This window comes from Marmota monax, unplaced genomic scaffold (assembly GCF_021218885.2).
Source record: "Marmota monax isolate L192 unplaced genomic scaffold, Marmota_monax_Labrador192_F-V1.1 WCK01_AAM20220418_F8-fsc00397, whole genome shotgun sequence".
In the NCBI taxonomy this organism is placed as follows: domain Eukaryota; kingdom Metazoa; phylum Chordata; class Mammalia; order Rodentia; family Sciuridae; genus Marmota; species Marmota monax.
In genome coordinates this window covers 582,658-596,010 of record NW_026692162.1, presented here as the reverse complement: position 1 = coordinate 596,010, position 13,353 = coordinate 582,658, and the positions used below count along the sequence as shown (strand labels likewise).

The following is a 13,353-nucleotide window of genomic DNA, read 5'->3' as shown; positions in this document are numbered from 1 at the left end:
GAGCTGCACCTCCCAGCCCTTTTGTTTTTTTATTTTGAAACAGGGTCTTTCTAACTTGTCTAGGTAGGTCTTGAACTTGTTATCCTCCTGTCTCAGCCCTCTGAATAGCTGGGATTATAGGCCTGTGCCTACATGCCTGGCTGGCATCCAACTTCTTAATAAACGTAAGTAGATAAAGGTTAAATATTCCTTTTCTGAGATGATTAGAACCAGAAGTGTTTCAGATTTCAGATTAGGGATGCTCACCCTGTATTGGAATGTTATATCCCCTCAGAGTTCTGAAAGAAAATAATTTTGAACACAATAATACCAGCTCACATCTACAAAATGCTTACTCTGTGTCGGGTAGTTCTCAGCATTCACTTGACCCTCACAATAATAGTGTAAGTTAAGTACAATTATGATCCCAACTTTATAATTTGAGGAAGATTTCATTGATGGTAGAAAACTCAGGCCAACTCTCAAGATAATTATAAAGTCTGGATAAAACAAGAAGATCATCTTGAAGGCATCAGAGAGCTAACAGTGTAATAAAGAGATACCGGGGCAAGATCATGAGGAGGCTGTAAACCCAGAGGCACAAGCCTGGCCTTTGGGGCTGCTTTTGCACTGTGAGTTTTCCATCTGGAACATGTGGCTCAGAGGCTGAGGCAATACAGAGCAACAGTGGGCTGCGGTAAGCCTCTCTGCTTGGACTTGAACTCCTCACCAAAGCGCTGCAATTAAGGACAAAACAGAAGTAAGCCAGCCTCACACTGGCTGCCTCTCATGTTCAGGTCAGCTGGGTAGTCCAGAAACCTCAATCTGTCAAAGTGCCCTGGATTGCTTATGAAATCCAGCATCTGACAAAAGCAAAATAAAATCCTATCTGGAACCAGAAAACTTTAACAGTGGCTGCTCCTTTTCAAGTTGCCCTTTGCCCTCTATTTGCCCTTTGCAGGGTCACTTTACTTCCCTATGCCAAGGTACCTAGTATTCTGAATTCTGAAGAGAGACTGTACCTAAATAAGTAAGATGTTACCTGCTCAATAATGTTTATTTAGATTTCCGGAACCCTGAACATCTGGTGACCTTCAAATAACATCAGATTGTATAACACCACTCCTCAGTCTTTAGTTCTGTCCATCAACTAACACAAATATGTACTCTGTCATGAGGTTTAACTTGAAGAAAAGTAATACGTTTGGATAAAGAACTATAGGAACTAACCTCAGTATGTTGAGGTACATTGTGATGTTCCTGCCAGAGACGAAGGAAAAAGAAGACACAGGCCTGGGTGAGAAAGACCCCACTCAGCACAGAACCTTCTTGCCCTGCTCCTCCTTTGCACTCAAGTTCCCCAAGATGAAGCTTTGAAGACAATCACTCTCTCTGTCTTCCAGGATGCCAGCCCTTGAATAAAACTGATTTCCTTCCAGTAAACTCTTATCTCCTGAGTATTGGCTTTTGAGTGGTGAGCATCCAGACCTGAGCCCCGGTAACAGTTTTAGACCTCAAATGACTTCCAAAACGATGTCCAAATATAAAGTCTGTGACATAATCAAAGATAAGCAGACACACAGACTAGACAATATGCATGAGAACTGAGGAAAATGAAGCCAAAAACCAGAACTGATCCCTGGCAGACATTTAACCATCACAAAGTCCAAAGGGTTAAATTATAAAGGAGTGTTGGAGCTCAGGACATACCACCCCCAAAATGTGACTGTAGAAGATCAGAATATGCCACCCCACGTTTCAAGCTATTTTAAACTGCAGAAGGGGAGTACCTCTGAAAGGCTATCCTTTAATAAAAGAAGGGAGGATTAGACGAACTCTAGATAGGGCAAAGGGGAGGGAGGGAAGGGAGGAGGCATAGGGGTAGGAAAGACGGTGGAATGAGATGGACACCATTACCCTAAGTAGCTGCATGAGGACACAAATGGTGTGAATATACTTTGTATACAACCAGAGATATGAAAAATTGTGCTCTATATGTATAATATGAACTGTAATGCATTCTTCTGTCATATATAACAAATTAGAATAAAAAAGAAAAGAAACTAGAAAAAAAAAAAGAAAACTTACATTAGTAAAAGTGTCTATGTCAGGAAGAGGGCTGCTCCTGAACAACTTTATCATCTGAGAAACTGTCTATATAAGAAGACCATCTTTATTTACCATGCATTTATTCCTCTCACCTTCTCTTGTGTAGCCAACCCGCCCCAGAAGCCTCACACCCCTACTCCTTTCTGTTGTTCAGGAAGCAATATTAACTATACCCATCGGACCCTTCTTTGAGTCTCATTTTGTGGGATTCCCAAGCCTGTGCATGTAATTAAATATATTTTTTTCTCCTGTTAATCTGCCCTGTGTCAATTCCATTCTTGGCCTAGCTGTAGAACCTAGGTGTGCAGAGGGAAACCACAGTTACCTCCTTTACAGTAACAAAGGACTAAAATGACTACCTGCCTAAGAAACGGGAATGTAGAAGAATTACAAAGATGGACAGCAGAGTAAAATAGACATTATTTTTGTTGTGGGTATATACGTGACTGCATGACCAATGTAATTCTGCAAATACATTCAGAAAAATGAGAAATTATATCCCATCTGATTCAAATGTATGCTATGTCAAGATCATGTACTGTCATGTGTAACTAATTAAAACAAATTTTAAAAAAGAATTAAAAAAAATGGTTAACAGAATATAATAAACCAAAAAAGAGAGAGGAAAAAAAAAGAATTACAAAAATGACAGGGAAAAAAATACATTTGTAGAATGTTCATCAGAAGCAATTGTCTAAACAATAACTTACTTAAAGCAGGTGTCTCTAATAGACACTAGAAATCTCACTAAAATAAACACAAATGTCAGTTTCCAAGATATGGCCCATGCATGGGATCTCCAAGTATTAGAAATATCTGTAGCTCAAACACAAAGAAATGATAAATGTTTGAAGTGATGGATAAGCCAATTACCCCCAAACTGATCATTACACATTTGTACACATGTATTGAGATGTCACGCCGTGACCCACAAATACGTACAATTATTATGTCAAGTAAAAATATATTTTAAAAGAGAAAAAACTGCGTATAGAATAGTTACAGAAATACCACAGATTAGCAAAGGAACTGAGGGCCCTTTAATCACTATAGCCGTATGTTAATGTATGGAATTGAAGCCAACAAACTTTAATTTACCCCAAAGTGGGTGTTAACTGACTCTATCATTTATTTCTGAAACATTAGTACCCTATATCAATGAGAGTACACAGCAGTAAATTGAGCAAATGACCCCTCCAGTCCTACCTAGACAGGCCTAAGAGCTGACAGCATTATATCATACCTGGGTAAACTGGATCTTGAGGGACAGCAGAATTCTCATCTGGGGCCACATTGACCTTCAAATTGGCATGTACTTGAGCCTAGAAAAATGAAATTCAGAGTTCACTAGTTGTTAGATCGTGTAGGTTTGATACCCAGTTTAGGAAAAGCCAAGCCCTGTTCCTCAATGGACATGTAAAGTTGAATCTTCTCTAGGTCATGGCTATAGAATCCGCTTTCATAAGAACTGAAATGGAGTCAGTGAGAGGGGGAAGGTTGAATGGACATGGTGCAGGGTGAGATGAAGGACCAAGATCATTTAGAACCTGCCCTTTTTCTTCACCTTCTTACTTCATCTCCTTTTTTTAACCTCCTATTTCCAGATCTCACATTGACCCTGGAAAGGTGAAGAGAAGGAGACCCACAGGATCTTAGCAAAATATTTTGAGAAAACAGTACACAGTGTTAGGATGAACTTGGACGCTTTCTCTCAGTTTCCAATTCTATCCTGAAATTGGCCAAAGGTGAGATTCTAGCAGGAGGTACAAAAATAAATAAATAAGTAAAAGGAGGCTTGTATGTTTCTATTCATTGACTCCACAGATAAAGCCAGGGTCATGGAGTCCTTCGCATCTGAAAATCCAGTTATAACCTAAAAATAGCATCAAAGAGAAAAGAACCTCCCAAAGCAAAAGAGAGCACCCCACCAGATCCTGCTTGTTTTCTAGAGAAGGAACTTTTTAAAAAATTTTTTTAGTTTTTTAGATAGACACAAGATCTTTATTTTGTTTTTTTGTTTTTGTTTATTTGCTGAGAATCAAACCCAGTGCCTCACTGCATGCTAGGCGAGCACGCTACCACTTGAGCCACATCCCCAGCCCCTAGGGAAGAACTTTTGCTGGGACATCCATGAGCATAGTTACCTGTTGACAGACTTGTTTCCAGTTGAGCCGAGCAATAAAGACTATAAAACACACAGCTTGAGCGACAGTACAGATGATGATCCCTGCCCACAGACCTGGATGTGGAAATATTTAACAGAGGTAGTTAGCTCAGTGGAAAATGGCCACCCCTGAGAGGATGTATGCATCTCCTGTTACTTCTGCAGACCATGCTGGGAATCTGCTTCCATGGCTGAGATGGGGTCCATAGTGGACCGTAGGGCTCTACTTGCTCTATTCTTGGGTTTCCAGAAGGCCAGCACCCCCTGAGACCATATTCTGTGATTGTCACAGCAAAGGTTCAGAGGTTATCGCTGGCCATTTTTATTATAATGATTGGATATTAATAATAGTGCCAGTGACAAGAAAATTAAATTTCCCAGGACAAAACTCCTTCTGCTCTATGTTCCTCAAAAGAGATGAACATTTAAAAAAAAAAAAGCAGAAATCATCATGGTCAATAAATGAATTAAAATATTTCATTTTTAATTTGGCTGCTTCTAGTAGAAGCTTTTGATTTTGGATATTAGTTAGTTTGCATGTTGGTCACCTGGAGAGATGTATTAAAAAGGAAAAAAAAATGTAAGAAAAACCTAAGAATTATTTGTTCATAGTATTAGTCCTGGAAATTCTTGTGCTCCATCAAATGAATCCGAGGAAGGATCAACGGCAACAGAAACAAGACTATTGGGATTTCTTGCTCCAGCAGAAGGGAGACACAGCATTAGAGACTGTCGAGCTAGCTCTTCAAACAAAGGGAGCTAAGTTTTCATTCCTGTGCAAGGATGGCAAGGGTAGGCTAGAGTCTAGGAATTTTAATTGGCTTTGGGCATATTTTCTAAGGTATTTTGTGTGTGTGTGTGTGTGTGGGGGGGGGTCCTTCAACCTTGAGTGAGGGACCTTCAGTCTGGAGCAAATGTTACATCTTTCCCTAAATAATCACTTCTGCCTTGTGATAAGGATGAATTGCTGGAACTGTGGAGAAAACACATGCAGATGGAGAAAAACATAAATCATGAAAGTAACAAGTTCAGGGTCCTTGAAATTTGCTATTTCAATGATGCCTCAACAGTTTTGTTGTTTGTTCTTGGAGAGTCATGGCAAAGGTATCCTGACTTTAGTGATGAATCTGGTTTTTGGAGACCTATAAGACGGTTTGAGAGTGAGTGGGGAGGGAAAGAGACATACTGGGCTCCCTGGAATTCATTTGCTCCTGTGGGGCTCTGATTATCTCATCCCCTCCCCTCTCAAAGTTTTTACCACTTAACCTTAGGGATGCTACTTTCTATGGGGGATCCCTGACTATACCTCAGTATTCAGGCTTCTGAAAGGGAAAGAAAGCTTTTTATTGGGGGGGGGGGGCATGCTGGGGATTGAGTCCAGAGCCCTGTGCATGCTAAACATATGTTCTACCATTAAGTTACACCCCCAGCTGAGAAACCATTTTAGAAATCAATGTTTGTATTCAAAAAGGTGCTTGTAACACCTGGATCCCATTTTACATTGGTGTTAAAACATTTTAACAGTTAAAAAATAAAATGATTTTCATAGCAAAATTCACCACACATTAAGAATTAATGATATTCTCTACCCCAGAGTTTCCTACTTGACCTCTACAGATTTTTCTGGAAGCTTGCAGGGGAGGGTTATGCACCCAGAGATGATTAGAAACAAAGAGGAGAAGTTGAGTGGAAATGAATGATAGAGAAAGCTTGTTAGATCTCTCAAAGTATTATACAGATTCTGCCTAATGAACCTACACAGGGCCAGGCACAGTAGCACACATCTGCAATTCTAGCTGCTCAGGAGGCTGAGGCAGGAGGATGGCCAGTCTGAGACCAGACTGAGCAACTTAGCAATATGCAGTCTCAAAATAAACATTTTTGTAAAGAGGGAATGGGTTGTAGCTCAGAGGTAGAACACTCCTGGGTTCAATCTCTGGTATCAAATAAATGAATGAATAAATAAATTTAAAACCCTATATAGGGCATTGAGGAGATGCAAATAATGAGAGGCTTTGTCAATAATGAACTAATGATAGAATCAAAAGCTCTAAGGCAGTCCATGGGAGGATGAAGGTACAGACAGACAATTGCCAGACTGGACATAAAAATAGAACTCTGACCCACATGCAGCAACCAGCCCAGGAAACCAACCTTTTATCCACAATAAGCAACCCAGGAAGGCAGCGTGCTAGAAACCAGACTTGCTGGAAGCCACATTGGCATCTCTAGTGATAAATCAGAAAGCCAAACCATAACTTCTACAACAATCAATGCCAAATGGCCAGGCTTGGCTCATAACTGACAGCTTCCCTAATTTGGGTCCCCACTTCCACCTTCAGACAAATACATACCCCGAGCCATTCATGTAGTGGCCCCACGTCTAGTCAGCCACCTCTAGCTCCCCCAGGCCAAGAGCCTCCAATCAGGGCCACCTGAGCCATCTTCTTACCCGCTATAAATAAAGCTCTCCCACTACCAGGAGCTGACTTCCCCGAGTGGCAGGTTCAGAACACAAAGTCTTTACTTTTCTCCTTTGCCTGTTCTCGGTTTATTTCCACAGCTGTTCATATCCATGTAAGGATTAAGGGGGCTAGACTGGGTTCCCAGGTTCGGGTGGGGAGACTCCATGCAAGGTTTACAGCTCCTCTACTCCTCTTCACCAATCACATTCCCATCACATTTGTCAGGAGTGGCCAGTCGCTCTTCATTCACAATAGTGAAGTTAGTGACCACCTACTATTCCTGTAATAGATTAGTAAAAGCAAGTCCCTCCTTCCTCTTCCAAATCCAGAGTTCCTAGTACACAGAAATTACAAGTTCACCTTATCTTTAACAGAGAATAACTAGCTAGCTCCAGTCATAATTTGAAAATTATGAACTTGATTTCTAGTAATTTCACAATACATATTACAAGATTTCTGTTTGACTCAACTAGGAACCCCACACAGGATTTTGGTTTTGTTTTGGTTTGGGGGAGGGGAGGGTACCAGGGATTGAACCCACTTAACCACTGAGCCACATCCCCAGCCTTTTTTTTTTTTTTAATGAGATAGGGTTTGCTAAATTGCTGAGGCTGCCTTTGAACTCACAATCCTCCTGCCTCAGCCTCCCTCACCACTGAGATGACAGGTGTGCACCACTGCACCCAGCCAAACAGGATAATTATTAGAATATCCTGGGCAGGACGTAGGAATTTGCATATTAGAAAGACCTCCAAGGGAATTCTGAGGCTGTTACAATGTGTTAGGTTGCTCAGAAGAATCTGTAGCATTTTGATATTCATCTGGGCATTTTGTACAGTTATACTGCGCACCCTACTGGGAGCAATATGACATTCTGAACCAATTCATGCTATACTTCCATCTAAATGGTAGGTGGGAAGAATTGACTACAGTCCTTTCACAATGTCCCCTTTATAAATTCTCAAATCCCTCTACTTTGCACACAGTAGGTATGTTTTTACTAAATGAATGAAGTGGGACAAGTACAGCCCTTAGGATATAGAGGGATCTATATTTTAAAGTAAATTCCTCCTCTTCCTGAAAAGTTGAACTGAAGAGAGAGTAGAATGACGGTTACCAGAGGCTGGGGTGGCGGGGGGGGGGGGGGGGATGGGGTGGGAGAGTATGGGGAATTGTTGGTCAAAGGGTACAAGGTTTCTTGGGCCAAAGTGTGTGGCTCTGTGGTAAAGTGTTTGCCTAGTATGCATGAAGCCCTGGATTTGATTCCAAGAAACACAAAAGGACACAATGTTGTAGACTGACAAGAAGAATGAGTTTTGAGATCTACTGCACAGCAGGATGACTATAGTCAATCATACCATACTGCATATGAGTGAATTTCAGATGTCTCACCATGAAAAATAAGCAAGATGACAGGTATGTTAATTACTTTGATCTAAGCATTCCACATTGTATGCACATGAAAATACCACATTGTGCCCCACATATGTATACAATTGTGATTCGTTTTTAAAATTATAATTAGTGCATGCATAGTAATTGTACAAAATAATGGGTTTATTTGTAGCATTTTCATACATATATGTATGCTTTTTCAATTAAAATAATTTTTATAAAATGATACAATATAAAAAGAATATAAGTTATCTTTAGTATTTTATACTTATTGAATGTTTCAATGATAATATTTTAGATAGATAGTGTTAAATAAAATATCAGTAAAAAAAAAATAGGTTCTTCTGTTTAATTTCCATTAACATTTTCATCAGTGAAGTCAAAGCCTGAATAATGCCAGAAACTCAGCTAAATAATTTTCTGCACCAATGGGTTCTGAAAATTCTGTCCTTTGACCATCTTCTGTATTTTTAATTAAAACATCATTGAACTTGAGAAAAATGTGCAACACAATGAAGCACATTGGACTGGAAGTTCTCTGTGGGTATCAGATGACTTCTCACCACCTCTGAGCCCGCCAAATACTAATAGATTAAAACAATCCATGCTTAAGTCAGTTACCACTTCACCCCAAAGACAGTGTTCAGGTTTTAATATCATCATGTATTCACTGCCAATACATTCCCAATTATTATTTTAGAAACCAAAGCTAGGCAGTCATATATTTCCCTACTTTAAAAAAAAAAATAGCTCTGGTAATTTCAGATCATGTGGATTCAGTTCTTTCCTCCAAATTCAGTAAGAGGATGTTATGGTTTAGATAGGAGGTATCCCCCAAAAGCTCATGTGTGAGACAAAACAAGAACTTTTAGAGGTGAACTGATTGGGTTACAAAAGCCTTAGCCTTATCAATGCATTAATCCACTTGAATGGATTAACTGGGTGGTAACTGTAGGCATGTAGGGAGTGGCTAGAGGAGGTGGATCACTGGGTGTGTGCCTTTGGGGTTTATATTTTGCCCTTGTTAAGTGGAGTTTTGTCTCTGTTTCCTGATATCATGCCCTGAACTGCTTCCCTCTACCACACCATTCTATCATGATGTTCTACCTCACCTGTGGCTCAGAGCAATGGAGCTGGCCGTCTATACACGGAGACCTCTGAAACTGAAAAGCCCCCAAATAAGCTTTTCCTCCTTTAATTGTTCTTGTCAGGTCTTTTGGTCATAGTGGGAAAAAAAAAAAAAAAGACTAAAAAAAGGGACAAAGAGATGTCTTGCCCCACCTTCCTTCTGCACTGTCCACATTGATCCCCCCTCCCATACCCTATGGGAATACCCACAAGATATGGATAAGATATACCAAAGATTATGGCAGGTGGGAGGCAGAGGCTACAGAAGAAGGTAGGATGATAAGGAGAGCGCTGGCCAGTTGCCATGCCCCTTGGTGAGCACAGAAGGGTGCTATTCTATGTCCTACTGGGTCCAGGTGCCATGTTGCTGACCGGCCACTTTCCCACTTCACCCCAATCTCTCCAGGATGGCCACAGGAGGATGACCTTCCTATTGCAGTTTCACTGTCAGGGTCTTGCCGACGCAAGGGGCTATCACTAAAAGAACAGAACAGATCTACAAAAGGGACGTTTCCAAATGCTTCTTCGGTAGTCCTTGCTGTCACTCCTCTGAAGAAGTGAAAACTGGACAGGTAAATCAGGGAGAGGAGTAGAAAGGACATTTTGTTGTGCTGGGTATCGCAATGGGGACCATCACCTGCATGGGCAAGAGGGGCATGACCAGGCAGCCTTGGGCTCCTGGCTGAGGCTGGGGCTGGGGCTGGAGCTGGAGGCTACTGTGTGTCCAGCCCTTGCTTTCTCTAACCAAGGGTAGAACTGAAGTGGAAAACTCCAGAATTCCAGAGTCAAGTTTCAGTGTTCTTTGAGGGTCATTTCCTGGTCGGTAACTGCTCTGCCTGCCCAGATCTGAAGGATTAAAACAAACCATACTTAAATCAGTTATACTTCACCCAAAGACAACCTTCAAGTTTTGATATAATCATTTATTGACTACCAGTATATTCCCAATCATTATTTTTTAAATAAAGCTTACCAATCACTCCAAGCTTGGCCGCAAACATCAGTGCGATCCCAATGGGTAGACCAATCACGTAATACCCAATGGCGTTAACAATGGCTCCCACCTTCTGACTTCCAGTTCCCCGCAGAATGCCACCACTCGTACACTGTGGGCAGGTAACACCTCATCAGTGTGAACACTACTGGTGCTTTTGAAAGACTCCCCACCTCCCAAGCATGGACCAGATATTTCATGCCGCTCAGAATTAAAAATCCCTGAACATGTGGCAATATCCTGCAGAAGTAACCATGGCAATAGTACTTCCTACCCTAACTCCTCTTCTCAGTTGAAATTTACCATCATCAACAAATGGGACTTACTCAAACTAAAAAGTTTTTTCTCAGCAAGAGAAACAATAAGAGAGGTAAATAGGGAGCCTACATCCTGGGAACAAATCTTTACTCCTCACACTTCAGATAGAGCCCTAATATCCAGAGTATACAAAGAACTCAAAAAATTAAACAATAAGATAACAAATAACCCAATCAACAAATGGGCCAAGGACCTGAACAGACACTTCACAGAGGAGGACATACAATCAATCAACAAGTACATGAAAAAATGCTCACCATCTCTAGCAGTCAGAGAAATGCAAATCAAAACCACCCTAAGATACCATCTCACTCCAGTAAGATTGGCAGCCATTCTGAAGTCAAACAACAACAAGTGCTGGTGAGGATGTGGGGAAAAGGGTACACTTGTACATTGCTGGTGGGGCTGCAAATTGGTGCAGCCAATTTGGAAAGCAGTATGGAGATTCCTGGGAAAGCTGGGAATGGAACCACCATTTGACCCAGCTATTGCCCTTCTCGGACTATTCCCTGAAGACCTTAAAAGAGCGTACTATAGGGATACTGCTACATCGATGTTCATAGCAGCACAATTCACAATAGCTAGACTGTGGAACCAACTTAGATGTCCTTCAATAGATGAATGGATAAAAAAAAAAATGTGGCATTTATACACAATGGAGTATTACTCAGCACTAAAAAATGACAAAATCTTGGAATTTGCAGGGAAATGGATGGCATTAGAGCAGATTATGCTAAGTGAAGCTAGTCAATCCCTAAAAAACAAATGCCAAATGTCTTCTTTGATATAAGGAGAGCAACTAAAAACAGAGCAGGGAGGAAGAGCATGAGAAGAAGATTAATATTAAACTGGGACGAGAGGTGGGAGGGAAAGGGAGAGAGAAGGGAAATTGCATGGAAATGGAAGGAGACCCTCATTGTTATACAAAATTACATATAAGAGGATGTGAGGGGAAAGGGAAAAAAAATCAAGGGAGAGAAATTAATTACAGTAGACGGGGTAGAGAGAGAAGATGCAAGGGGAGGGGAGGGGGGATAGTAGAGGATAGGAAAGGTAGCAGAATACAACAGACACTAGTATGGCAGTATGTAAAAACGTGGATGTGTAACCGATGTGATTCTGCAATCTGTATACAGGGTAAAAATGGTAGTTCATAACCCACTTGAATCAAATGTATGAAATATGATATGTCAAGAGCTTTGTAATGTTTTGAACAACCAATAAAAAAAAAAGAAAAGAAAAAAAAAACCCTTCAAAAAAAATTTACCATCAGAAGAAGAAACATAATGTAGATCATGAAAGTTCTTAAGGGCATAACACTCACAGCAAGTCCTTCAAAGAGGTGGGACACAGCATAAATTGGGACCACCTGAGCCACCAGAGCAACGATGTCTCTGTTCAGAAAATAAAGCACATGGTGATTAGTGGAACACAAATATGTGGGAAAGGAGAACTATGCAGTTCCCAGGTGGTGGGACTTTGCTCCTGTCTCAGTTCAGGAGCACAGTTCAGCCTTTGTCTTGCAGACATGGCCCATGCGTCCTAGCCAATAGCTTCTATGCAGGGACAATGATACAGGTGCTTGGCCCAAAGAAGAAACGAACTGCATGTTGTAGGACATGATTTTTTTTCTCCCCAATGCTAGAGATCCAACTCAGGATCTTGCACATGCTAGGCAAATGTTTTACCACTAAGCTATACGCCTAGCTCTATCTTATAACTTTTAGGGGAAAAAAATATACATATATGTATATCATTGCTAAATAAAAGTCCTTTGAAAGCAGGCAAATGTAATTGAATGTGGTTGACCAAATGGACCACATAAACCAATTCAATGACTTGGTACTCCACTGCCTGCAAAAACTGAAGCTTACATTTTACTGTCATCCTTCTAAAATAATTCCTTAGACCAGGCACTATGGCGCACCCCTGTGTTCCCAGCTACTCAGGAGGCTGAGGCAGGAGGATCCTAAGTTCAAAGCCAGCCTGGGCAACTCAGCAAAACCCTAATGCAAAAAAAGAAAAAGAAAAGAAAAGAAAGAAAGAAAGAAAGAAAGAAAGAGCTCGGTATGTTGGTGCACAACCGTAATCCTTGTGACTTGGTGGGTTCTGAGGCAGGAGGATTACAAGTTCGAGGCCAGCTTCAGCAATAGAGTGAGGCTCTAAGCAACTTAGCAAGATCTTGTCTCAAAATTAAAAGTAAAAAGGGCTAGGGATGTAGCTCAGTAGTAAAGCCCCATCCCTGAATTTTGGTCACCCAACACCAAAATAAATTTTAAAAGTAAATAAATAAAATTTAAAAATTTAAAAGTGTGTGCTGAGGATGTGTCTCAGAGGCAGAACACTTCTGGGTTCAATCCCACAGTGGATAAAGCATTGCAGAGTTAAGAGTTAAGGTGCTCTCTATGGGAGCTGAAGGTATAGTTCAGTGGTACAGCATCTACCCAGCATGTATGAGGCTATGAGTTTGATCCCAAGTATCACCAAAAAATGAACAAAAAAGTGCTTTCTATGGAACCAAGGTTAGTAAGTTTTACAACCATAGACCTACAAGTGGGCTCTAATTTCTAATGCTAGACTAGATGATTCCCCCGCCCTCAGGGAAGGAGGAGTCATTTGGGATTTAACCCAAGTGCTCTTTACCACTCAGTTACACCCCTTTTTATTTTATTTTATTTATTTATTTTTGAGACATTGTCTCAGCTAAGTTGCTGAGACTGGTCCCAAACTTGTGATCCTCCTGAGTCACTGGAATGACAGACATGTGCCACCGTGCCCCCTAGAGAGACAGATTTAAAAGC

General features: G+C 40.9%; 1 protein-coding gene across 4 annotated transcripts in view; it reads right to left on the bottom strand.

The window, feature by feature from the left end:
- The window catches only part of Slc47a1 (solute carrier family 47 member 1), a 39,267-nt gene that overhangs the window by 1,643 nt on the left and 24,271 nt on the right, over positions 1 to 13,353 (bottom strand). For 3 of the 4 annotated variants that reach the window (XM_046420754.1, XM_046420764.1, XM_058572206.1), the window contains 4 exons: positions 11,877 to 11,946; positions 10,214 to 10,346; positions 4,233 to 4,327; positions 3,332 to 3,410 (listed from right to left, as the gene is read on the bottom strand). In XM_046420754.1, the coding sequence (XP_046276710.1) occupies positions 3,332 to 3,410; positions 4,233 to 4,327; positions 10,214 to 10,346; positions 11,877 to 11,946 (377 nt within the window). Of the gene's footprint in view, positions 1 to 3,331; positions 3,411 to 4,232; positions 4,328 to 7,869; positions 10,087 to 10,213; positions 10,347 to 11,876; positions 11,947 to 13,353 lie in introns of those variants that run through there. The other variant, XM_046420781.2, reaches the window with a different exon arrangement.